Source organism: Lissotriton vulgaris, chromosome 5 (genome assembly GCF_964263255.1).
Source record: "Lissotriton vulgaris chromosome 5, aLisVul1.2, whole genome shotgun sequence".
In the NCBI taxonomy this organism is placed as follows: domain Eukaryota; kingdom Metazoa; phylum Chordata; class Amphibia; order Caudata; family Salamandridae; genus Lissotriton; species Lissotriton vulgaris.
In genome coordinates, this window is record NC_141693.1 from 681,427,391 (window position 1) to 681,454,911 (window position 27,521).

The 27,521-nt window shown below is 45.9% G+C and overlaps 1 protein-coding gene across 1 annotated transcript in view; it reads left to right on the forward strand.

The window, feature by feature from the left end:
- Positions 1-27,521, forward strand: part of SLC29A3 (solute carrier family 29 member 3) — a 304,230-nt gene that overhangs the window by 135,961 nt on the left and 140,748 nt on the right. The window contains exon 3 of the mRNA XM_086922116.1: positions 16,630-16,712. Within this exon, the coding sequence (XP_086778242.1) occupies positions 16,630-16,712 (83 nt within the window). The remainder of the gene's footprint in view (positions 1-16,629; positions 16,713-27,521) is intronic.

Genomic DNA, 27,521 nt, shown 5'->3' on the forward strand with positions numbered 1-27,521 from the left:
ATGTGGGCATAAGGGGTGAGAACACCCGAAAACCTCCAAATTTGCGCACTAGACGATGGCATCAATGCAAGATGTGGATTTCCCTCTCTCTGTGTTTGGTGCTTTAACAAAGTTTGATTGTCAACCATGTCAACACATGCACTTACTTTCCTCTCTCGCTCGGTCTTTCACACTCTCTCTCCCTCTGCCCTCTAAATCACCATATAACTTTTTTCTTTCCTTTGCTCTAGCCCGTTTTTTCGCCGTCTTCCTTTCGCTTTGTTCTTAATGCACATAAATAAAAAAACATTATAATTTAGAACGGTAATAGCTCTAACATTTACAAATGCCAGACTGACTGCATTTCAAATGCTTGTTTTTGATTTTACATCTTTATTGCAAGCATATGGTGGTTTGTGGGGAAAAAAACTTGTTCCACCCTGCCGAGGCCAGGTTGCCTTTGTAAGTGTTTGTTTCCTGTTAGATTTGGGGGTCTCTAGTTGGCCCAGGTAGGTACTTGTGACAAATAGGGACCCTTTCCTCTAGTTAGGATAAGGGGATTACACTCCTAAAATAACTTCTGCTCACCCCCTTGGTAGCTTAGCACGAGCAGAAGGGCTTTATTTCAGAGGCATTGTAAGTTAAACAGTTGTGACCACATACAGTAACCCAGTGACAACACTACATACAAATGGACACCACACAGGTTTTATATAAAAAATAAGTAGACTTTTATATAGAGTTACCACAAGGCCATAAACAACAGAAATACACACTATGATTACTTTGAGATGGTAGATTTAAGCTTAGTTCAGTTCAGTTCTTAGATGAGACACTCTGCTTCAATGTACCGTAAGTTGCGTTGCGCTTCCACGACAAGCAATGTCGCAGTGATGGGAAATACGACAAAGTTCAGATACAAAGAACTAAAGACGTGAAGATCTTCCAGATGCTGCACGCTTCTCGGGGATGCGAGAAGTTCTCGGTTCGATGTGTGGACTGCAGCGGCGACACCCTTACGATGCGACGACAACAGCTCCAGCGGCGACATTTTTCTCCCAAGATGCGTGAAGCTTCCGCTCGATGCGACAGTTCCAGCGACGACACCCTCCTTCGGAGTTGCGACGGCAGGCACAGTGACGGCGACACGCTCCGACCTTGTTGCGAGATTCTCCTCCTGATGCAGTGCAGTGTGATAACTAAAGCGGCGACACCCTCCTTCGGAGTTGCGACGGCAGCAGCGACACGCTTCCTCTTCGTTGCGGCACACTTCTCTCGGATGCGGTGCAGTGCGACAGTTCCAGCGGTGACACCCTCCTTCGGCGTTGCGACGGTAGGCACTGCGACGGCGAAACACTTCTTCTCGTTGAGTCGCGCTTCCAGCTCCTTGCGACACGCAGTCCCTGAGAAGGCCCCAAACAGCAGCAGGCACTTCCAAAGAAATCTGGGGAGCTGGGGGTTGAAGTCTGTTGTCCCTGAGACTTCAGCAGGAGTCAAGCTCTTTTCCAAGCCCTTGGAGATCCTTCACAAGTTGAAAGCAAAGTACACAAAGTTCCTTTCTCCTTTGGCAGTAAGGCAACCACTGCAGGCCAATCCTCCAAGCAGCACTTCAGCTTGGGAATAGTCTCTCCTCAGTTTCTTTAGGTTCCTCTCCTCAGTAAAGGTTTCTTCTTGTAGTCCAAAGTGATCTAATTTCATTGGATCAGGGTCCCAATATTTATACCCCAAAATCCTTTGTTCTCTGAGGGGAGAGGGGCCTTTGCCCAGTCCAACCCAGTTCTGAAGCACTCTGTTTACCAGACTTCTCCTTTCCTTTCACAGTGCAGGGCATGCACATCAGACGCCCCACAGGAGGTGGAGCCAGCATTGTGGAAGGCAAGTACAGTCCTGGAGCACTTTGTTTACAGGACTCCTTCTCTGCTTTCAGTGTGCAGGGCAGAGACATCAGCCGCTCCCCAGGAGGTGGAGCCAGCATTGTGAAAGGCAGGCACAGCCCTATTCAAGGTTCAGGTTCAACTTAGCATGTATGTGTGCCACATGGCACAGGTGTACATGCACAGATGTGCATGTACACAGGTATTCGTTATTTACCATGCAATAGAATTACATGGTAAATAACGAATCGATAATGGCCTGTGGCACTGTTTTCAGTGCCACCTACATCTGGATTTACCGATTAGTACATCAATTTACAGTAGGGATTACTTGCACTGTGGCACTGGATAGCAGTGACACAGTGCCCAAAGCATCTTATACCAGCAAAAACACATGAGGCAACAACTAAAATGGAAGGGAGACCCACGCCAATGGTGCCAGGTCTAACATTTCCTGATTAGTACTTTAGCAGTAAAATATTCAGCCAAAATATTGTATTTATTTTTATTTATTTAAAGAGTTTATATAGCGCTGGCTAGACCCGGAGGTATCAGAGCGCTTTACATGAGAATCAACAATGTAACAGAAAAAGTTCAACAATTACACAATAAATCCCAGAAAAATAGGCAATAGAATTAGGAGAGGAGAGAGAGAGAAGTAGTGGAGGGGCAGGGGAGGTGGTAAAGGGAGGATAAAGGAAGAGACAATTAGGAGAGACGAAAAGAAAGTCTGTCTAAAGACCGACTGGGTAGGTGAGGACCCAGGAGGGAATCCACGGCCCATCTCACCTATTGCTGAACCAGGAAACTCCATCGGGTATCAGACAAAAAAGTTCTGTCTCATTACTTTGAGAGAGGGGAGAAGGAGAGATATAAATAGAGGGGGGAAGTGGGAAGAGACGACAGAAGAGACGAAAGGAAGACTGGCTAAAGACCGACTGGCTAGGTGACGTCCAAGGAGGGAATCCCGACCTGTCTCACCTATATAGAAAAACCAGGTAGCTCCATCGGGCATCAGACAAAATAGCTAGCTCTCATATGACGCAGGAAATTCACAGGTAAACAGGGTGGGGACTAGGGCAAGGACAGGTGGGGGCAAAGGTTAGTATCAGAAAAGAGGAGAGGAGTAGAGCAGGGAGGGGAAGGGGGTAGGTAGTTCGGTAAAAGGTTCCCATGGATCTGCTGCGAGGCATTAAAAAAGCAGGTCAGTTTCTTCACAGGCGCCATCTTGAGGTTAAAACGCTGGGTGAGAGTTACGCCAGAAGTCTTGTGTTGCTATGACCGGTAGGAACGGCGGCCACAGCGTAAAACGCTCCCGATCATTCGAAGCCCGGGGACAAGAAAATCCAAATAATGTCCGGGGACAAGTAAAAATTTTTGCTAATAATTCTGATTAGTGCTAATTTTAGAGTTGTGGGGAATATGGTGTTTTTCTTGTTAACGAGCTTGTTCCCAAAGTTTCCAGGTGTCTGTTTCCGAATTTGAGGGGTTACTAATGATTAATGTGCCATTTGAAGATGTCTGCCCGTTTTGCAGGATGTTTTTGCATTGGTATATGGAGCAGTCTTCTTTTTGTTTCTAGTGTTGTTTTTCTCAGTTCGGATCTCAGGGGGGTCTCAAAACAGGGTGCACGCAACATACTATACTCAATACACTTCCTAGCAACCTGAAGCATTAGCACATAAATCGCATTAGGGCCTTGTGCCCTATCCATCTACCAGCCCCCCCCCCCGTGCCCAACTGGCCAGCTCCAAAGGGTCTCAAATGCCCTGTGTCCAGCATCTCAGGGTGCGCTGCCAATGCAGCGCCAGGCAGGGGTGCGCCATCTGCGCAAACCTAAGCGTTGTAGCTGCCCGCTACTTGCTGGGCAGCTGAGGACAATCACAACAGGGCCTAAACGCTCCAGCTGGCACTAAGTGCTGCACAGCTGTGGAAGGCCTGGCACCTCAAACCATATCTAGAGGTCTCAAAAACAGGGTGCGCACAACATACTATACACAATACATTTCCTAGCACCCCAAAAGCATTAGCACAGCATTAGCAATCCACTTTGTTCGCCTACAAACTGTGCTATCCGCTTTCAGTGGCTTTGTATTTTGTATTTGGATTTATAGAATCACCCAGGGGTCTCTAAGCGCTTCACAGTTTTGTATTGAATAACGCTGAACTATAGCTCCTGTGCTAAGCTGAATACTCTTCGAGACTACTTTTTCTTTCTCCCTTCCATTGGCCTGCTTATGTTGTCTTTTAACTTTATTTTAGAGGAAGTGAATTGTGTTGCTCCTCCCATTCAAATGTAAGGTAAAATTCTTGAAGTTAATGCAGATTAATTTAATTCAAGGTATAGGACAGAAAAAGTCAAACTACCTTAACTAGCTTTATATCTCGCCTTTTCTAAAACATATATAGCTGGTATTCCCAACTTGTGGTATTGAGGCAGGTTTTCTACATATTTATTCTCTGTTTTACAATGCAGTGTTATGTCATATTATCCATTTTTGCACAACGTCAGTCTGTGAATTTATTAGTGAACTCCTTCCCGTAGTGCATTTGACTGATATCTGCAGGGTGATTTCTTCATTCCATTTCCTTCCTGCTCTTCCTGACTGCTCTCTTCCCTTTAGTTCTCCAAGTCGTGTTTGCTCAGTGCTGAATTAGCGTCTATACGGAACCACAGATGGTGTTGCTCTATCAGTGACTTTTGACATCCTGTTTCTGTGCCATCTTTTTTCTGTGTCACAGATTTTGAAAGCAATAACATTTGTCACTAGCAAAAGTTATGGTGCTTTTCCTTTATGGTTTAAATCTTTTTATTTGTTAGTTTCAAAAGAGTTCACAGAGAACAACAAACAAGACCCTCAGCTCCCTTGGCAACATACAAATGAGACAACTAGTTCAAAATGATTGACATTACCTACTGGTAATAAGCATGGAGCGGGTCATCAAAGGCAATACTAACAAAAAAAGGAAAAACAAAGAGAAAAATGCCCCCAACCAACCCTCCACCCTGAGTCCCCCCCATCCCACCCCCCCTCGTCCACCGAAAAAGAAAAATATGAAAGGGAAGTGAAGTGAGGGAAAAACAGCCCTGTGATCAACGGTGTCGTTTGCACCTCTTCATGGAGCTATCTTCTGGTATCTGCGTATCAGGGAGACGGAGAAGCCGGAGGTCTCTGGGGCACGTCAGTTCTCGAAACTCGGACTCTAGGAGTGCCAGGAAGGGCCACCAAAGCTCCGGGAAATGCAACCCCCTCCCGGCTAGTGTGAGTGTGAGTTTCTCCAATCCCAACACCATCCAGAGCCGCTGAAGCCAGCCAGAAAGCGTAGGGAGTTGGGTGGTGCGCCAATGAATCAGGATATTCTGCAAAGCCGCTCCCAAGGCAATCGCTATCAAACGTACCGTCGGGACTTGAGTGGATACATTAAGGGGTTAGGGAGACCTAAGAGTATGTATGAGGGAAATCGAGGGAGTTGGGTGTCTAGATGTAGATCTATTTCATCGAGGCACTGCGGCCAATATGGCTGTATGCAGGCGCAACCCCAAATGACATGCTCCAGTGTACCCCTCTCCCCACATTCCCTCCAGCATAGATCACTGCGACGTGGGTCAAAGCGGTGTATGTGTTCCGGTGTATAGTACCAGTAGGTAAATATTTTGGTCAGTGTCTCTGTGAGGCCCATATGGTACGCCGAATGCCGTGCCCCATAGTAGATGCCCTACCATTCCTTGTGGGTAAGAGATCTTCCCAGGTCTCTCTCCCATCTAGCACGCCCTGCATTGTAGGTGTGTGTGTTGGGGCTTAAGAGCATGTTATAGATGTCTGAGATGATTCTCTTATCAGAGGTGCGAGTATTCAGCCACTTTTCGTATGGAAATAGCAGCCGTTGTGCATGCGGTTTAATGTGTGGATGCAATGCCCAATGCCGGACCTGGAGATATGCCAGGCGTTCCGTTTCGGGGAGGTCGTAATGTTTCCTCATCTGTGGAAACGGGATAATTCCTTCCAGATCAAAGAGGTGTCCTAGGGACCTACAGGGGGAGGAGCTCCAGGCTTGGAAGGCTCGGGCCTTTGTGCCAGGTTGGAATCCTGGATTGTCCCACAGCGGCGTGAGGGGTGATGGAAATGTGGTCAGTTGTGCGTGAGAGTTAGTGCGATTCCAGGATTCTTAGATGGTGCCCATGATGTATGACGCGTAGAGGTTAGCTGGGTGATGACGCTTGTGGAGAAAGGGGACCCCCCGTAGTGGCCTGCCCGCTACCGCCTGGTCCTGAAACAGCCAGTGCTTTTCTGGTTCTAGCCTCTGCCATTCTACCAGATATCTAAGCTGGGCAGCATGGAAGTAGGACTGAAGGTCGGGCACCCCTATCCCCCTATTCCCGTGGAGGAATTGCGACCTGGTGGCGAAAGCTCGGCTTACGGCCATGCCATATAAAGCGCAACAGGTCCGCTTGTGTCTGTTGGATCCACCCCAAGGGGGTATGAAGGGGAGGGTCTGGAACAAGTACAGTATTTGAGGGAGTATGGTCATTTTAACGGCTGCTATCCTACCTAACCAGGAGATTGTGCAATGTTTCCATCTGTTCAGCTCCTTCGAACACGGCTGCGGAGGTGGGAATAGTTAATGTCAGAAGTGGTTTGGATGGTAGGCGCTAGCAGAATGCCTAAATACGGGATTGCGTCAGTTGACCACTACATCGGATGTTCCTCTTGGAGGTGGGTGAGAGTGTGTGAGGATAGGGAGAGGCTGAGAGCCAAGGATTTGTCTGTATTAATTTTGAAGCCTGACCCCTGAGCAAAGTTGTGTAATTCGATGGAGTGGGCCCGCACAGAGGTGACCGGGTCCGACAGGCACAGCAAGATGTCATCAGCTTAAAGAGAGTCCTCTCTCCGTCACAGCCACCGCCTGGGTGCCAGCTCTCTGTTTTCCCTCTCCGCCGATCCCCACTGGTCCTCTGGTCGCTGCTTCGGGTCGGGGCTCAGTTGAGTGGACCCGATAAACCCCTCACCTCGACAGTCCCAGCAGAAATCTCGCTGGATCCAATCCAATGATGCAAAAGGCCGTCGTGGCCCGCGGCAAGTCCCGTCGTTGCCTGCGGCCAGTCCCCATTGCCACTCTCGTCGTGGTGCTTCAAGTGGAGGGACCGGGTTCTTTCCGCGCCAGTGCAGGAGGGCGGCATGGCCAGATAGTCTGGTTAGCCTTTGTGTTCGTTGGGGGGTGGCCTCTGTTCGTTGGGGGGGAAGTGTCCACCACGTTGGTGTCCTTGTCAGTCGCGCTCCTCCCTTGTTGCCGCTGATTCAGGCATGTTTTGAAGGCCGAGGGCCAGGGCAGACTCCCACCCCCCCAATCCAAAGTGTCTCCGTCTCCAGTGTGCCGCCGGTCCGCGAAGCGAGGCCGGGGATCCCGCTGGGCGCCTCCCAATCCAATGTGTCTCTGTCTCCGGTGTATGAGGAAATAGAGACCGTGAGGAGCACTCCGTTATTTTTGATCAAATTATTCTGTTTCTCCAATGGTGCTACGATTAATCAGGGTAGTCATTCCTGTGAAGTCTGAAGTGGTTATGATGGGTTTTTGGACCCACCTAATCGTGCACTGTTCACTTGGTGCTCCGCACCTTAATCACTCATAACACACTTTCTGTTGTGCTACTATTGTTGCTTTTATTCTTATTTTTATTTTAGGTTATTGCATCTTTTGTATCAAAGAACCTACTTGTTTGTTATTTTCATTATTCATAACACAAGCATTTGATTCATTTTCTCAATTGTACAAACATTGTTACATTTTTACATATTCAATTCTTTGGCATTGCGTATATATATCCATTCAATTATCATAAGTTTACAAGTGAGCCCAATGCATTTCGGCACCTCTACGGTGCCTTCATCAGGGGCGACTCTGTAATAAAAAACATATGGAGATGTGTAAGATTCATTTCTGAAGTAGTTCATGGGGGTGTATAACTGGACTGTGTGATATAGTCATACCTGGTATCTGTAGTAGCCGTAGTGCATGTGTGTTCGCCTCACTCAATGTTACTCTGTGTAGATCACTGAAAAGGATGGTAAATAACATGTATTGATTATATGCCAAACCTCGAGTCTCAACTAAAATAAAACTTTGTAGTCTGCAGAAACATACCTGATATGCGTGATCTGAGCTCTCTGAAATAAAAAGATGATACCTATCAGGACCGCACTTATACCACTAGAAAACTATGTTACTCAAACGATTGGTCTAAATGCCCATACCTTGTCTTCACCAATGATATTTATCTGCATGGTGAGAAAAAAGTTTTTTACTATATTATTTTTGTGCGCCTGTCGGAGGCTCTAAATTACTCTATTGTGCAAGATATTGCGTACCTGGTATGCCAAAACTTCTCTCCGTGTCTAAAAAACCGCTGCCTTTCGGTCGCCGTGTTTCCCCGAGTACCGGCTGAACGCCATTAAAACTCTGCGTACTCCGCCAAATCGCGGAGTTGAGATAATAGACGACGGACTTTGTGCTATAGCTCAAGTCGGTATGCTATGCGGCGTGAGCGCCATATTGGTATGGGTTAGATTCCATCAGTTGCAACCTATGTCATACACAAGACTTTGTTTACAAAATCGTATTGCTCTCGCTGTAATTAAATGATTGTTTGTTACATGTTGCCTATCGCTGGACTTGAGAAGATCCTATTCTGTCTCCGGTGTGCCACAGGTCCGCAAAGCAAGGCCGGGGATCCCGCTGCGCCTTGCGTGATGGGAAAAAGATGGCGGCGGCCCCGAGAGAAGGCCGATGGTCCACAGCTCCGCAAAGTTTCCTTTCGGGCTCCTCGCCCTTTGTGCGTGGATCGCGTGTCGTCCGCCCGCACTAAAATGTCAAAATCTAGTCAAGATTGCAGCCTAAATGTAGGCTGAGTGTGGAGTGTACCCTGCACTTATCAGTTCACTTAATCAGTGGACCTCCTTTCTAGAGATATAACTCATTTTGCTGTCTTGTATTTGCATAAACATACTTTCTGTTTGACTGAAGCAGTGCCACCAGATCATAATGTGGTAAAATTGATGCTGCCTGCTCTCTGTTCCCAATTTAAGTGCTGCACATTCAACAAAAGATGGGATCACTGTGGCTTACACTGAGGACATTTTTAGTTTTGTTTGCCATTTACTTGGGAAAGACATACTAAGCAATCCTCTCTTCGCCCCACCTCCATAAAACTACTTTGTCTGTGGAAGGTTTCCATTACATCCTATTCCCCATCTGTGATCACTTTAGTCTCTGATGACTCTCTGTCTCTCCTCAACTCTTTTTCCTTACTTGTGTCCCTTTTTGCTTCTTAACCTTGTGCCTGTGTTCTTTTCCCCTCTTTGCCCCCCCCCCCGTTTTAGTGGGCCGAAGCAAAAGTGGAGTCAAACTGAGATGAGTAATTGTGATCTCAATTGTTGGATTTTGTATGAAATTACTTTTTAACTTCTAAAACAAATTCTTGCACTAAGAATGAACTGATCAAATGTATTTCACCATCATCATCTCCTCTATTGCGCTAATTATAGCAACTATTTAAATTATGGATTAGTGGATTTTTAATCTCTAACGCCCCTGGTCTTGTTCTCCAAAGTGCTCCCTGGAATACGGTTGAGCCCACCCTGGTCTTTAGGAGCCAGGGTGACCCGATGATGAAGCATGCCACTACTAGAGAGTGAGAGGGTTACCATACAAAAAGGAATTGCTCCCAGATAGTGACATCTGAAGAGACGTCCTGACTAGAGAACTGTGCCCAGTTATTTTCTGTTGGGCAGGATATTTTTGGGATGTGTTGATATTTAGTTGGGAGGACGCATCCCCTCCGTTCCTTTTTCAATATTGTGGAAGATCATATACACCCTTCAGGCCCTTGGCCACTATTTTGTACAATTGTCAAGATGGTCGACAAGATGCTGTAAGGGAAGCCCCAGGAGGCCCCCTTCAATATTTGTCAACATCCTGCAGCAAACCTTGCTAAAAAAGCTACCATATCGAGGAGAAAGTGTGACCAAAGCAAACAAAAATGAAAAGCGGACTGAGAAAAAGCAGCTTATTTGGTGTGTTTTGAACGCGAGGCTGGGGCGTTGGGCCTTTCCTTCTCCATCTCCTCTAATAAAGACTGAGAAAACATAACAGTTTCTAACAGGCACATGGGAGCTTGAGGCGGGTACACATCAGGACCCAAAGTGAGGGAGATTAAGAGTGCAGCTGAACCACGATAAGAGTATAGGCAATAGGGCTGCTGTGGTAGACATTTGTCATTGTGAAAAAGATGGCCTTAGGCAAACTGTGGACCTTCAGTCAGTGTGGCCTACAACAAGCCAGACACAACACGGTGCAAGAGACCACAGGAGTGATTGAGAGTTGTTGTTACTGGGCAGGCCCTCGGGGGTGGACATGGGAATGGGCATGGAGGCTAACATGCTGTCCATGACCTCTGTTCATGAGCCCTCTGGGAGCCTGAACGAGTTAGGAGATTTCCTGAGTGGGTGGAGGACCAACTCACAGTACAGTTCTTGAGAAAATGAATACAGATGTTCCTCAAACCAGAGGGCTGTCAGCATTCTTCAGCACTTAAAGGGCCCACTGTCCTTTGACACAGCTGCCCCTCCCCTCCTTTCATCCCCCAGGCGCTACTGATGGACAAGGTTGCAAAAACAAAGATGCAGTCCTTCAGCATGTAAGGAAAGCTAGTATTAGCATGTGAATGACAAACAATCTGTATTTTTCTAGTTGAGGTACAAAATGTGGAGACTCCCAAAAATACTTGAGAGAGTAAAGATCAGGGCGAGAGACATGGACATCAGATGCATGCTAGTTTATCCAGCCAAGTAGAGGCTTGCACACAATGGCAAAACATACTTTTTCCCCTCATGCAGACAAAGTATGCAAATGGCTGGAAATGGGGAACAGGATTAAGATAACACTGTGGAAGAGAGAGACACGACTGAGATATGTCTGGCCGGTTGGTTCAAGTTTTTACTGACCATTACCAGGAGCTTTACAGGACAGAGCGCAATTGAGTCAAAGATACACGAAGCTTCCTTAAAAATCTAGACCTTGCATTCCTTAATTGACAGAAGAACGGGCAGCCTGCCTAGAAGAGGCTATAACTCTGGAGGTGGTGTTGGAAGTAGTTATTTAGCTTCAGAACAGAAAGATGCGAAGCCCAAGTGATATGCTGGCAGAGCTCTTTAAACATTTCCAATAACTAAACAACGGTGAGGGTGATACTTAGTATGCACTAGTGAGATATTTCTATAATAGTCCAATAAAGTTCTTGTTAGTTTGGGCGCTCCACTGCCTATGGCCCGCCGTTGAGACCAAGAACGTGCCAAAAACAAGAATAGTGATGGAAGGAGCGTCTAGTCTACAAAGAATCACCAATCAAATATTAAAGATTGTGTCAGAGTTTTTGTTTTCAATTTCTTTATTCGTCAAAAAAAAATCTTCACAGTTCGAGGCAAGATAATTTCAAAATCCAATTTCCAACATAAATGTTCATCAATCCAATGCAATGATTATTTCATTCAGATCAAAAGTTTAACACAAAAAGAACGGCCTTAATTCAAGAACAGCTTAAGCGTTTTGTCCTCCTTAGGACATCATCACAGCTGTAAAGCAAAGAACAAAGAATCACAATTCAGTTTTTAGTATATTAGCAAATAACTATTTATCTTTCCATGAGAACAATATTATAATAATAATATTAAACCAATTTTTGGATAACCATGATCATCTTGCCTATTTAACACTCTAAACTGAAATCTTATAATACATTATCCACCCACCTTGTCAACATTATCCCCCATGCTTTTCCAAGTCACATAATATTCAAACATTACACCCTTCAATCCGAAATGATCATACCTCATCAAATTATACAGCTTATAAATGCTGATACTGCATCCTACTTCACTTTGCGCAATAATACATTCTTCACCCCAGTCTTATTCAAAACGGAACCTGTATATAGAGATAAACTGTCATTTCATGTAATGGATTTATAATCAAATACAACTCAATTCCAACCCAAGTAATCGTTGTGAATATTCTCCTACTGTTTTTTTGATTTTTAAAACCGGAACCCTTATATAGTACATAGCTGACATTTAGACATTTAAAACATTTCTTTTTTCTTTTTATGCGAACAATGATGTGGTTCAAGTAATCTTATATCCATCCTATAATCATAAACATGGAATTCATCCCTAGTCAATATTCCTTTATTTGAATCGTTCGGATCCCACACTTAAGTTCATGCAAAGCCCAAGTCCTAATTCCAATTAGTCAAAACAAAAATAATCATAATTCTCACCAATTCAATCGTAATTATTCATACTCCTGGCTCCGTGATTAAGTGTCCTTAACTCTTACTCCAACGTAAGTCTGCCATAATGTAATAAAATTAAATAAAAATATGAAAAGAACAGAGCACTCGCATCAGAATACTGTTTCTAAAATGACAGCGGGTGATGCAGTTGTTAATTACACGCCTGACGAGATATATTTTTAATAATTCCTCCTTTGCACGTGTAAGTAATAGGATTTGATTAGTTGAAGTGGAATACAGTGGTGTGGAATTGTATGAATTATCTCCTCATCCAAGGTAAGGGATGCTTTCGAAATCCGATTGTCCTTTTTTAGTGCCATGCGAACAAGTAGTAAATTATTGCAGTGTCTCATGAAATTAGACCTTTAACAATAACCTCTCTGATTATTTCAGGTCTCATATTGCCTCAGGATTTGGATTCTAGCACTTTCCTACAAATCTTCATAAAGGGTCTGGAAATAAATGGGAACCTATAGTTACAGATGTGACGTTCCCAGTGAGTCAGAGCTCACCCACAATCTTACATATTTAAGGGTATTTAGCTATCATTTCCCTCAATGGAAAAGGTAAAAATGTAATCCTTGAGTTTAAGTAAATCTTGTTTCCAGGGGGCAGAATTGTTTTTTGTTTTTTTTATCTTTGACAACGACCAATTACCCCCCTCCCCCACCCCCGATAGTGATTCCAAGTGAATAGAAATATTTGGGAAGCAAATTTTTGCTTTCACCAGTCTGGCTGTCCTCTCGATGAGCGCCAGCTGTCTCCATAGAGGCTACTCCCATGCCCTTTGGGACTCGGTATATCAAGTCTTCCTCATGATCCTGAAGACCACTAATCTGTCTTTGCCCATAGTATCCAGGATGGGCTATAAGTAGCCAAGTTCACAATTTGTTGTGGCTTGGCCATCACCCGATTCCATCTGGCAGGCTATTGGCACCCGTGTTGCCATTCGCCACCACACTTTGCTGTGCCGCTTTGCTGTGCCTACCAGTTTTTCATGTGACGTTCAGAGTTTCCTCATGGACATGCCGCTCGATAGGACTTGCCTGTTGGGGGACCTGGCAGACTCCGCTCTCAAGCAGTTCAAAGAGAGCAGGCTGTAGCTAGCTCTCTGGGCCTGTCTGCCCCACCTCTCCAACCAAATGAGATGATTGAGCCAGCCGCAGACCCCTCTCTCTACCTTACTCACAGCCTACAGTGGTGACTGATGCATCACTTCTGGGTTGTTGCGGCTACCTGGGAAAAGTGGAGATCATAGAACTCTGATCTCCGGTGGAGTCCCAGTTGCATATCGACCTTCTGGAGCTTAGGGCTATCTGCTTGGCGCTGAAGCCTTCACTCTGTTCATCAATGGGGGGCTGGTACCGGCTCTCGGACAACATCACCGCCATGTGGTACTGTGGCAAACCAGGGGGGTGGAGGCAGTCATGGCCCCTATGCCAGGAGGTCTTCCACCTCTAAAAGTGGCTGACCCTTCAAGTACTTTACCTAGTGGTGTACTTCCTGGCAAGATAGTTAAATACCTTGGAGGACGAGTTCAGCTGTTGGTGCCAAGGTGATCCCAAATGGCTGTTACACCTGAAGGTGGTGCAAGGTGTCTTCCGCAAATTGGTGGAACCATGGCTCTATGTGTTTGTCACCACTGAGAACGCCAGAACATGTGCGTGTTGGAACTTTCAAGGCGTCTTTCGCTTGGAGATGCATTCTGTCTCCAGTAGAACTTAGGACTCCTCTATGCGTTTCTGTTGATACTACTCGTGCCCTGAGTTCTCAAGAAGATCCGGACCCGCCGGGCCCAAGTCCTCTTAGTTGCGCCTCTGGATTGGGCATGGAGAGATGGTAGCTGGAACTCCTGGGCCTGAACATCTGTCCTTCGATCATGCTGACCCAACTGGAGGAACCTCTGTCCTAGCAGCAGGGCAGGGTTTTGCACCTGGGCCTGTGCAGTGTCCACCTTCATGCCTGGAGATTGAGTTGTGGCATTTTGGCAGCCAGGCATCCCTCACCAAAATCTTTGTGAGCCTGTTGTATGGGACAAAATTGTGCTTTGGTATGGCACACCAGATTGACCTCCGCCATGTCAAACTATCTGACAGATTGTTGTTTTTATTTGTCTTTAGCCCTACAAGACATTGCTATGGGAACAGTTAAGGGGTATTTTTTCGGCTCTTTCCTCCTTTTTGCGGTTACTGGATCGATCTTTGTTTAGATTTCAGGTTGTTAATTGCTTTTTGAAAGGTGTACAACATTTGCTTGCTACCACTCCCTTTGTCATGCTGCAGTGGGGCTTCTCTTGGTCTTCACGTTTCTGATGTGCACTCCCTTTGAGCCACGTCACAGCTGCCCATTGCACCTAATCACCCTCAAGACCGAGTTCCTCATCACTATAACATTGACGCTGTGTGAGTGAGCTTCAGGCTCTTCGTGTTAACCCGCCGCACGATACGTTCTTCCCAGGCAAACTGGTTTTATGAACACAAGAATCTTTCTTGCCTAAGGTTGTCGCGCTGTTCCATGTCTGCCAAAGCATCGCCTTGCTGGCGTTCTGTAGTCATCCTCACCCCTCTAAGGAGGAGGAGAGACTCCCATCCTTTGGACTGCAAGAGAGCATTAAGCTTCTGCATAGATTGTACTGTAGACCATTGGCTAGACAATCAGCTATTTGTGGGTTTCGCTGGAGAGAAAAAGACAAGACTGTGCAGAAGAGAGCCATTTCTCCCTGGAGTGTGCTCTGTATTAATGTTTACTTTGCATTGGTTAAAAAAAGCAGCCCCTGAAAGGACTAATTCTACCAGGGTCCATGCTGCTACCACTGTATTAGCACACGATGTCCCTGTCATAGACATCTGTCAGAAGTCTACGTGGGCGCCCTCCATTTGGCGTTCACGAAGCACTACTATCTGTATAGTCAAGTTCTCCGAGAGAGGCATTTTGCCCATTGGTCTTACAGGACTTTCTGTTTTCGAGTCCATTCACACCACCATATAGCTACTGCTAAGATATCAAAAGGTGAGGAAACTGAGGCCAAATGTCTCGATCTGAAGCGCAAGTTACTTTTCTTCTGTACTGCTCTCTCTGGTAGAGATTGTATCTGGGTTCAGATTCTTCACTGACCCTCCCATCCTATCAGTTCTCTGGGTGGACGCTGTCCATTAATGAGATCCAAGTCTAGGAATCTACACACTGGTCACACCAATTTACTTTTGGGGCTCTGCATCAGGGGGTCTAAAACTCAACTGAGATCGACACACGGGCGTGGTAGACCTGCGCAAAGCTTCTGTAACTGTATTGGTGCGAAGCTGCACAGTGTCGCCCACTGGTATGCAGAGCTACTGCTGAAAACGTTTCCCCACCCAGTCTGACTCCTGGTAATTAATCAAAGGATGTGAAATCTGCGCTAGATGGTCCCTACCAGAAAGAGCATTACTGAAGCTAAGGAAGTTGTCTGTCACTTTTTGTATCTAACATAGTTATTATAAACCAGAAAGGTTATTTAATAAATAATCTAAGTAAATAGTGTCATGATATCATGAAACACTTGGCTTTTATTTGCTTATGCCTCATGATGTTTTTCTTTTTGCAAGAAACATAGTTACAATTTCCTGGAAATATCAATGTAGGTCAACATGTTTTTCCTGCCTTTCTTTTTAGAGGCAGATATATCTCTTAGGGCTCTGTTTTAAAGAGGTAACGCTGGAGTTTATTTTATCTAATCGCTGTTTCTTTTTTGTGTTTTTACTGTCCTCTATTTCTTTAGTATTGAGTACATTCAGTTCTTTTTGCACTTTTATCCGTGACTGGGACAAGTAATGGATCCTTACATATTTCCAAATTAATGTTGTAATTGTCTGTTGTCCTGGAATCTGTAAGGGAGCCTTGTGTATGTGATGGAAATCTTCCGTAATAGGTCAGGCAAATTATCTCTTTAACTTTGCAGAAGTAAAACTGGTGTCATCTAGTGGGGCAACTAAACTCAATTCCAAAAAGGAGCTATTGGAGGAGTGGAGTTTTCCTTGAAATCAAGACAACATTTAGCTGTAAATTACAAATATCCTTAACCTCATTGAGAATTCTCCAACCCCCTCACAATCCTAAATATAAGACCCTGTATCGTGATTCCCAAATGTAGTTCCTTACAGGATAGCTGTTTCTGAAGAGTAACAGCAATAAGACCTCTAGCCTACAGTTCTCCATTTAGTCATTACATGGCACTGACTCGATTGACACAGTGGTTTAAATTGCGAAACATTGAGTCAATAATAGGTCACTTTCCGATGAAAATTGAGTTTTAGTTGTCTTCAATGCAAGGAATTTCTCCAACTGCACATCTACGTTCTAATACAGGGGAAATGAGCATCACTGGTGCCTAGATTTGCATTCAGTGTGCACCATGTTTCGTATCCTCATTGATGTATTTTATGCTATTTACAGAACTATTTTGAAAGCTACCTTGCCATCGCTTCGACAGTGCCCTCAGTCCTGTTCATGATGGTGAACTTCTTGCTGGTCAACAGGTACGTGATTATCTTCTATCGTTTGTACCTTCTTTTTATTTAGAATTGGTTTGGAAAAGAGGTGTTCTTTCAGCATTTTACAATATGGAATACTGATGATTGCAGTCCAGGTTTGAATTGTGAAATACTGGATAATTGGAATGTTGCATGGTTGCAGACAATTTAGAGTAGAACATTCTGCTATCAGTGAGTCGAATGTTCTTATACCTCATACCCATCTTTCATCATGCAAGTCTTTAAAGTCCACTGCCTTAACAGACTCCCTTTAATAGCCGGTATTTTTGTCAGAGGCGTATGCTGTAAGGCATTATTGAAGTCTGATTTTGACCAGAGTACATTCAGTACCATCAATCCTAAAATTGGGCATTTTGAACTATGTTAATGCGAGGCTCACAGAATTATTGCTTTTAACTCTTTTAGTTCTCCAAGTGTGTTGACCTTACTTGAATCAGAGTTGTTTGCAAAGAACACAGCTCATAATAGGAACCCACTTCCTAAACCTCCATTAAAGGCCTACAATTATACCTCTGGTTGTGACAGACAAAAATACATACATGTAATTAACATAAAATCTATTACCAGATTGAGGTTTCTAGATGACTTGCACGGTTCCTGTTAGATACTTGGAAGAGCATCCCATGCAACCAATTTTCTTTCACTGATGACATTTTGGGGGTTTAAAAAACAGCTGGTCTTGCTAAAGATAAGGATATATATGAGTGCTCACTGTTAAAAGAAACGGTTAACATTAACCATGGCTTGAACATGTGCAGCATTTCAGTGGCAGGTATTGAACCATTCAAATTCTATTCACATTCATGGCTCCATGGATATCTCTTGAAAATTGTACACAAAGGGCACCGATGCACTCACGTGCCACCTTGTTCTTGGGGATTGAGACTGAGGAAGTTGAATATTTTTACGAAAAACTTACCACCTATTAATATAGAAATATGATTTAACGTTGCGCTTTGATTTCTTTGTGAACCAAGACTGCTGGGGGCAATATCAGAGAATTACAGGACCCAGGAGGCCCAGGGGTCAGCCGCGCATCACCCGCCCCTCCCACCTGTGAAACGGGGGCTTCAAATACTTATTGCGTCTCCCGCTCCGCGGGAGACGCTGCATTTTGATTTCTTTGTGAGCCAAGACTGCTGGGGGCAATATCAGAGAATTACAGGACCCAGGAGACCCAGGAGGCCCAGGGGTCAGCCGCCCACCATCCCGCCTCCCACCTGTGAAGCGAGGGCTTCAATACTTCTTGCGTCTCCCGCTCTGCGGGAGACGCTACACTTTGATTTCTTTGTGAGCCAAGACTGCTGGGGGCAATATCAGAGAACTAAAGGACTCAGGAGGCCCAGGGGTAAGCCGTGCACCACCCGCCCCTCCCACCTGTGAAGGGGGGCTTCAAATACTTCCTGCGTCTCCCGCTCCGCGGGAGACGCTGCGCTTTGATTTCTTTGTGAGCCAAGACTGCTGGGGGGGATATCGGAGAACTACAGGACCCAGGAGGCCCAGGGGTCAGCCGCGCACCACCCGTACCTCCCACCTGTGAAGCGGGCGCTTCAAATTCTTCTTGCATCTCCCTCTCCGTGGGAGACGCTGCGCTTTGATTTCTTTGTGAGCCAAGACTGCTGGGGGCAATATCAGAGAACTACAGTACCCAGGAGGCCCAGGGGTCAGCCACGCACCATCCGCCCCTCCCACCTGTGAAGCGGGGGCTTCAAATACTTCTTGCCTCTCCCGCGCCGCGGTAGACACTGCGCTTTGATTTTTTTGTGAGCCAAGACTGCTGGGGGCAATATCATAGAACTACAGGACCCAGGAGGCCCAGGGGTCAGCCGCGCACCACCTGCCCCTCCCACCTGTGAAGCGGGGGCTTCAAATTCTTCTTGCGTCACCCACTCCCCGGGAGCCACTGCGCTTTGATTTCTTTGTGAGCCAAGACTGCTGGGGGCAATATCAGAGAACTACAGGACCCAGGAGGCACAGGTGTCAGCCGCGCACCACCTGCCCCTCCCACCTGTGAAGCGGGGGCTTCAAATACTTCTTGCGTCTCCCGCTCCGCGGAAGACGCTGCGCTTTGATTTCTTTGTTAGCCAAGACTGCTGGGGGCAATCTCAGAGAACTACAGGACCCAGGAGGCCCAGGGATCAGCCGCGCACCACCCGCCCCTCCCACCTGTGAAGCGGGGGCTTCAAATACTTCTTGCGTCTCCCACTCTGCGGGAGACGCTGCACTTTGATTTCTTTGGGAGCCAAGCCTGCTGGGGGCAATATCAGAGAATTACAAGACCCAGGAGGCCCAGGGGTCAGCCGCGCATCACCCGCCCCTCCCACCTGTGAAACGGGGGCTTCAAATACTTCTTGCGTCTCCCGCTCCGCGGGAGACGCTGCATTTTGATTTCTTTGTGAGCCAAGACTGCTGGGGGCAATATCAGAGAATTACAGGACCCAGGAGACCCAGGAGGCCCAGGGGTCAGCCGCCCACCATCCCGCCTCCCACCTGTGAAGCGAGGGCTTCAATACTTCTTGCGTCTCCCGCTCTGCGGGAGACGCTACACTTTGATTTCTTTGTGAGCCAAGACTGCTGGGGGCAATATCAGAGAACTAAAGGACTCAGGAGGCCCAGGGGTAAGCCGTGCACCACCCGCCCCTCCCACCTGTGAAGGGGGGCTTCAAATACTTCCTGCGTCTCCCGCTCCGCGGGAGACGCTGCGCTTTGATTTCTTTGTGAGCCAAGACTGCTGGGGGGGATATCGGAGAACTACAGGACCCAGGAGGCCCAGGGGTCAGCCGCGCACCACCCGTACCTCCCACCTGTGAAGCGGGCGCTTCAAATTCTTCTTGCATCTCCCTCTCCGTGGGAGACGCTGCGCTTTGATTTCTTTGTGAGCCAAGACTGCTGGGGGCAATATCAGAGAACTACAGTACCCAGGAGGCCCAGGGGTCAGCCACGCACCATCCGCCCCTCCCACCTGTGAAGCGGGGGCTTCAAATACTTCTTGCCTCTCCCGCGCCGCGGTAGACACTGCGCTTTGATTTTTTTGTGAGCCAAGACTGCTGGGGGCAATATCATAGAACTACAGGACCCAGGAGGCCCAGGGGTCAGCCGCGCACCACCTGCCCCTCCCACCTGTGAAGCGGGGGCTTCAAATTCTTCTTGCGTCACCCACTCCCCGGGAGCCACTGCGCTTTGATTTCTTTGTGAGCCAAGACTGCTGGGGGCAATATCAGAGAACTACAGGACCCAGGAGGCACAGGTGTCAGCCGCGCACCACCTGCCCCTCCCACCTGTGAAGCGGGGGCTTCAAATACTTCTTGCGTCTCCCGCTCCGCGGAAGACGCTGCGCTTTGATTTCTTTGTTAGCCAAGACTGCTGGGGGCAATCTCAGAGAACTACAGGACCCAGGAGGCCCAGGGATCAGCCGCGCACCACCCGCCCCTCCCACCTGTGAAGCGGGGGCTTCAAATACTTCTTGCGTCTCCCACTCTGCGGGAGACGCTGCACTTTGATTTCTTTGGGAGCCAAGCCTGCTGGGGGCAATATCAGAGAATTACAGGACCCAGGAGGCCCAGGGGTCAGCCGCGCACCATCCCCCCCTCCCACCGGTGAAGCGGGGGCTTCAATACTTCTCGCTGCGCTTTGATTTCTTTGTGAGCCAAAACTGCTGGGGGCAATATCAGAGAACTAAAGGACCCAGGAGGCCCAGGGATCAGCCGCGCACCACCCGCCCCTCCCACCTGTGAAGCGGGGGCTTCAAATACTTCTTGCGTCTCCCGCTCCGCAAGAGACGCTGCGCTTTGATTTATTTGTGAGCCAAGACTGCTGGGAGCAATATCAGAGAACTACAGGACCCAGGAGGCCCTGGGGTCAGCCGCGCACCCCCCCCCCCTCCCACCTGTGAAGCGGGGGCTTCACATACTTCTTGCGTCTCCTGCTCTGCAGGAGACGCTGCACTTTGATTTCTTTGTGAGCCAAGACTGTTGGGGGCAATATCTGAGAACTACAGGAGGCCCAGGAGTCAGCCGCGCACCGCCCGCCCCTCCCACCTGTGAAGCGGGGGCTTCAAATACTTCTTGCTTCTCCCGCTCCGCAGTAGACTCTGCGCTTTGATTTTTTTGTGAGCCAAGACTGCTCTAGGGCAATATTAGAGAACTACAGGACCCAGGAGGCCCAGGGGTCAGCTGCGCACCACCCGCCCCTCCCACCTGTGATACAGAAGTATTTCTTCGAGTCTCCTCTCCCGCCTCGCGGGACGTGTGCGGGCGTGCCCCGGGCGAAGCCTGGGCCAAGGGCGGGCCCTTCTGAGCACGAACAAGGACGGGACGGGACCACTCTCTTTGTTTTTCTCTGCAGATTCGAACAGTAAGGTTAGTTTATTGCTTTACATTACAAAGACTTCTAGCACACCGCATTGTAGCTGGCAAAAACTTTTCTGGTTATTGAGTCCTGTAGATATTGTGTCTTAACTAAACGAGGACATGGCTTCAAGCAGTACAGGGAAGGGGAGAAAGTCAACTACTGGATGTGTTGTTGGGACAATAGATCAATTTTTAACTAGGACAACGTCCATGTTACAGCGTGAAATAGAACTAACTGAGAAATGGCTATTTATGGATCCAATCTTTGATAAGCGGTCCTCATTGGGTCTACTGGCTAACGTCCAGTCCCCGGTGCTCATAACTTTGCCCCAGACGCAATTGCCCATAATGGAAAAAGCGGCTGAGACTGCACCTGTTGTACCTACTGGTGAGGGTAATCAACTGGCTGAAGTAGCTGGTAGTCTGCACAGTTCCCCAGTAAATATGGCACACGTAGCAATTAATCTAACTACAAGTCCGGGAACTACTAGATCGGAACTGTCGATATGGTCGGCCCTGGACACCAACTCAGGGGTTATTAGTAAAGTGCCTGATCAAGTAGTCAGAAGAAAGCGCGGAGGAACTGCACTCATTAATAGGACAACGAAATTGCAGAAACGTGCTTTTACGGAAAGTGACCCAACTGTAGTTGCCCTTGATGGAGCGCAGCCTGTAGTAAATGAGTCTGTGATCATTGAAGTTAATGCAGACACAACCCCTCCTGAGAGCGGGGGTGACTTTTGGGCCAAAATGGAGCAGATATTTACAGAGTCCTGCCTCCCCACCCATGAAAGACTGAACTCTATTGAGCTAAGACTATCTCGTTTGGAATCAATGTGCTTACCAAAACAGAGTGGGGAGGCTATGCGGGTTGTTGAGTCTGTGAGCAAAGGTCGCGGTTCCCATGGTCTTAGCCAAGTAGGCCTCCAGGGTACAATGTTGTTTGGCACAAACACAGAAAGAGTTATACCAGTTCAACTAGGCACAGCGGGTAATAACCCAACCTTGAAGCCTGACCCTGTTGTACTTGATGCCCCGGTAACTACAAAGATTGTGGGAGGAAGTAGGGACACGGGGGGGTCGAAGTCCTAACCAAACCCCGGACACAATAGGCCTTCGCTACCTCACCTAGACCTGCCCCCAAAATCTATACCATATGTGGTGGTCCTCGCTGGGGTCTCCTCCTTGAACCAGGGAAAGATGGAGGACTACAGTGACCTCAAAAACAAATGTATCCTCTGGTTGAACTACAATAAACCTCTCCCAAATCGGGGATCAAGTGAAATCCTATTTGTCAGGTGAGTAGACTGGGTGGGGTCTTGGGGGGGAAAAACATAGAAGGTGACTGTGTTGTGATCAATTTCAGGAATACTTGGACAGTGAAGCACATTTGCAATCTGGAGACAGGTAGCCCAGAAACATCAATAAAATCCCTTCCACTAACTTATTTCAATCCGGGCAATGCATATTCAGCACCCATCAGGGGAGGGAGGAACTGGGCGGGTAGGGAAATCCAGGGTGGCAATCCCTTCATGGGTAATGCCTACTGGAATGGGCCCCAAAATCGCCCTTTGTCACTTGACATGTTCCACCACAACAACAGATACAGTTCCCTGGAATCAGTAGACTCACTACATAAGATTAAGAAATCCCCACATTTCGTAGTGGATAGCATGAACCTACTAGGAGTGAAGGTTAGCTTTGCTGAGAAGAAGTGTATTATTATTAAGGACGTTCTTTTTGGGGGATGAAGGCAAATTAGGGGACAAAAGAGGCCAACAATGTTGTGATTCTATTAGTAGTAGTGGTGGGCCCCCCAAAATACAAAATAAAGGCAATAGGAGCACCTACCGAAAATGGAGGTGCTGGGGCAAGAGTACTTGGGACTGGTGGTGACAGTAGTGCAATTGGGGGGGGAGGGGAACTGTACTTACGGGTGACTTATTGCTAAGGCCAACTAACTGTGGTCTTAATGTGAGCCCCACGTATGAGGAGGCAAACGGGAGCATCAATATCCTATTCTGGAATGTCGCTGGGTTAAAAAACAGATTGATATCCGAAGACTGGGACATGTTCATGGACAAACATGACTTTTGCCGTATGCAGGAGACGTGGGCCCTGGATAACAATCAGCGGTGTGGATTTGCCACATTTAATACTCTTGCAACAAAAGGAGGTAGGGGAAGACCGTCAGGTGGGCTAAGCATCTGGGTACTACCCACCTGGGAGCCAAAGCTAAACTGTTGCCAGCAAATTCCCCGATATCCAATGTGTTTTGTTAACCCTACCAGGGAATAAACACATTGCTCTAATAAATATATATTCTAGGCCAACCCAGAGTGGGCAAGAGTCAAAGGTCATCGAACAATTGAGTGAATTTATACTGACACTTGACTCAGAGTATGGTATAATAATTGGGGGCGATTTCAATTGTCAGTATAAACCCCTTAGTAATATGGGTCCAGATGACCCTGATGAGGAGAACCAGTACTGGAACACCCCGGAACCCTCGATTCCACCGGTCAAAGCATGGACCCCGTTGGTCTTACAAATCACTTCCCTTACCTTGTCCATTTCCAGGAGGTCTTGTAACGGTCGATTAAAATCAGATAGACCTGTTGTTGCGACCTTTAACAGAGAAGGGCATACATCGATTATAGATTATATCATGATCAAATCTAGATCGTGGGATAAGGTCCTGGATTTTCGGATTCATCAACGGATGGACAGTGACCACAATGCCCTGGTTATGACTTTAAAGCTAGGGAGTTGGGGTCTGTCCAATAATCAGATTGAGCCGAATCATGTCCAACAGCCTCTCCTCCTCCACAACAATAGTATTAATTGGGTAAATGTGTTGTGGTGGTGTGTTATTTTCCTGGTTTGAATGAGTGTGATAAGAATGAGTGTGTGAGGAAAAACTAGTTCAAACGTGGTTGAAAAGATGTTCGAAGATTTCAGACACGTCGTAATCGAAAGATTCCACAATAAAATAATACTTGAAATCTTGTTTGCATATATTTTTGAGGTGTGGCTTGTGAGGTACCTTCAGCTGCACCTGTAATATAGGGTTATTCAGTTATTGTGATTGATTAATATTACTCGTTGTTAGTTGAACCTAATTGTGCAAACAAGAGAAACTGCATTGATTTGAGTGATTTCATGCTGGTCGAGTAATTTACTAATGAATGCTTAAGAGATCCTTGAGTGAATTTGAATCCCTATTTCTTAAGTAGAGCAAACAAAGTGTTTTAAGTGTTAATAAATGTAATTGTGTAAGTACGAAGGAAATTTAAAGGGAGAGTGAGCTGCTGCCAGGATTGAGGTTGTGCGTTTCTTGCTGGGTTTGGTCATTTGGTGTACTTTTGTGCTGTGATTGGTTGGTGACGTAGCAGTGTTGCGCTGGGATTGGGTCCTTAAAGGCAAACCTTGAATTTGGATGTGTTATTAAGAGACTGAGAAAATAACAACTGGAATTTAATTAGTTTAGTATGAAACAAAGCCACCACCTAGACCCCTACAGTATGAAGCTTTTAATGCATTGCACAGAGTTGCCATGGAAAGGGAGAAGGAAAAATACCAGAGGAGGACTAATGGGGCAGTGAAGAATTTCACGACTGCGCGATGGGATGAAGAACAGTGTAGATGGAGAAAAGCCATCATAGAAGGCACTAGATTATATCTAGTCCTTACTTCAGAGACTACTAAGAGGAGAAAGCGCAAAGATTCCATTACAAAAGAAGGAGATGAGTCGGATACTGATTCAGGAGATGAAATATTGGAAAAAATTTTGAATTTGAGACCCTCCCCACGTTTGACATCAGCAGAACAGAGTGGACCAGGCACTAGTACTAGTTGGATAGTGCCAACTGCTCCAGTCAGTACAGCAAGATTCACCTCAAATTTAACAACCCCTGCAAATATTGCAGGTTGCCTCACTAGTAGTAACTCGACCACATGTTGCTGTTCCAACAGTGACTTCTACAGCTGCAGTGACCAATGTAGCCCCAGTACCTGTTGCTAATGTTCCATCTGTAACCCGTGTGGCAGCAAGTGCTCCTCCACTTATAGAAACAAGACCTGAGACTCAATTAGTTACCTGAGGAGTATCCCCTTCAGGATTTGTATCAACTTCTCAGAACTCAGAGATAGGTGCTTGGAAGCCACCACTACCAGTGCAAGCACTCGTAGATGGAGGGATGCTAGTACTTACAGCCCTAATATCATCAGAAGAAATAGGTGCGACTAAGGAGGGATATATACCAGCCTGGCTTGATGAAACAGCAGGAGCTAGTAAGGCAAAAAATGTGGGAACAGATTCGATATTAGGCATAGAAAAAGAAAAGCCCCTGAATGTCTCACAACTAAAAGTTGAATTGGAAGAAATAATAAGGGGGTGTTTGGAGTTTGAACACATAAAACAGTATCAAAGGAAATAATTAATATAACTGTGCAAGGCAGTTAAGAGAAGAGCAGCCTTAACCTATAACAAATTAACTGAACTAGTTCAAAAATATGAGAAAGATCTCACAAAATATGTGCATCTACACAGAATCTATACGGTTCAATTGGATGACCTGGCATTTGAAAATATCAGGACTACAGGACTGCGATTGCATATTATAGAATTGGTCAAGTGGCTGAAATTGAGAAATTAGAATTCAGATGAGCTAAGAAACATAAGAAAAAGAGGGAAGCGGCTATTGCAGGGAAGCAAGATGAAGGAAGTTATCCATGTAGAGACATTGCGGGAGTAACGTATGTACATGTTTCCTGGAGTCATGGTGATTTGGCGGCATTCATGAACAATTTTACCAAATTGAGGGACAAGCTGGTGCAGTGATTTTCACAAGTGGAAAGGTTGATAAAGATTTCAAAGGTACTGTGGACTGATTTGAATATGTTTTTTGACATTGTAGTGACAGCTGATTTATGGGCTGAATTTTAAACTGCGATGCAGTGGCCCAGAGAAGAACCAGCAAGAGTTGCTGGGACAAATGCGCTGTCTCCTACGGTGATGGAGAAGTATGATGCAGTTATTACCTTTTTGAAGGCCAGAGTGCCTCTGAAAGATATGGATTGGCTAAAAATGTTTTAAAACTACTCAGAAGCCTAAAGAGACTGTACATGAATCTTATGAGAGATTGTTTGTTAAATATATATATATATATATATATATATATATATTGTAGTTTTCTCCAAACATCCAGTAAATAACGATAAAAGAATAGCGGACCCAGAAAGTTCTTCGTGCCAGAAATATTTATTTTAAACCACCCTGCATCGGCGCCGTGACGCGTTTCAGTCTCACCTGGACCTTGATCACATGACTCGTTGCGTTAGTGAAAAGCCATTTTTAAAGCACCTGTGCAACATTTTTTACAACAGCTGTGCAACAAATTAATGGATAACGAGGACAGACTGTGGCAATGTTTTCAATGAGAACATAAATGTTCAAAAGTAAAAATGTAAACTCTTTACAAATATTTACAATTCAAGAATAGTATCTGCATAAATGCATTAAGATAAAAAATAATTTATAAATATATTGAATATAAATATATAAATAAATAAACATCTATGTACACACTCTATATACAATAAAATATACAGTGCAATCATAGCGGGATCATGTAGGGCACATTGAGCCTAATGATGAGACAAAACTCATACAACCCATAACATATGTATAACCTATTAAGAGGATGCACAAACGAGAAGGTGCAATAAAACCACCTCTCGTTACTATTGCCCCAGATAGTTCAGCATATCATGATCTCATAGCCTCAAACAACTTATTTACCATTAATAGTCTGTCATACAAGGAAACTAAAGTCAATCATGGTTTCCTAAGAAGAATTAAGCCCAAGTGGGCATGCACAGCTGTTGATGAGTGAGCTTTCCAAAAAAAGTCGAATAATCTTTAATCTCATCACCAGCCGAGGATGAGAAATAGATTAAATATGGGGTGATAATAAACCACCATTATAGTGGATTAAAACCATTATACAATAGATTTTAAGGATTGCACATGATAAATACAAATTCATAATGTAATGAAAAAAGGGAGAGTTTCACTCATAGCTCCCATAGCAGTGGATGGATATAACGGTAAGCATAAGTACATAATTAAAGTAACACAGTCATATGAACCACATTATATTACCTTTAAGATTTGAAAAAGGGAAGAAAAATATACCCAAAGGTCATTGGCCCATTAAAAACATGTATATAAGTCTTCTGTTGCGTTAAGACCTGCCGGGGACTTGGTGTTCAATTCCAGTATGTAGCGTGTTTCTAATAGACTAAGCGCACTCTCACGGTTGCCACCTCTACGTGATTGAGGTATATGATCAATTGCATAGTAACTAAGATGTTTGGGGTTACTATCATGGGCTACCTCAAAGTGCCTCGCCACCGGATATGTCTGGTCTTTGTTGGAAAT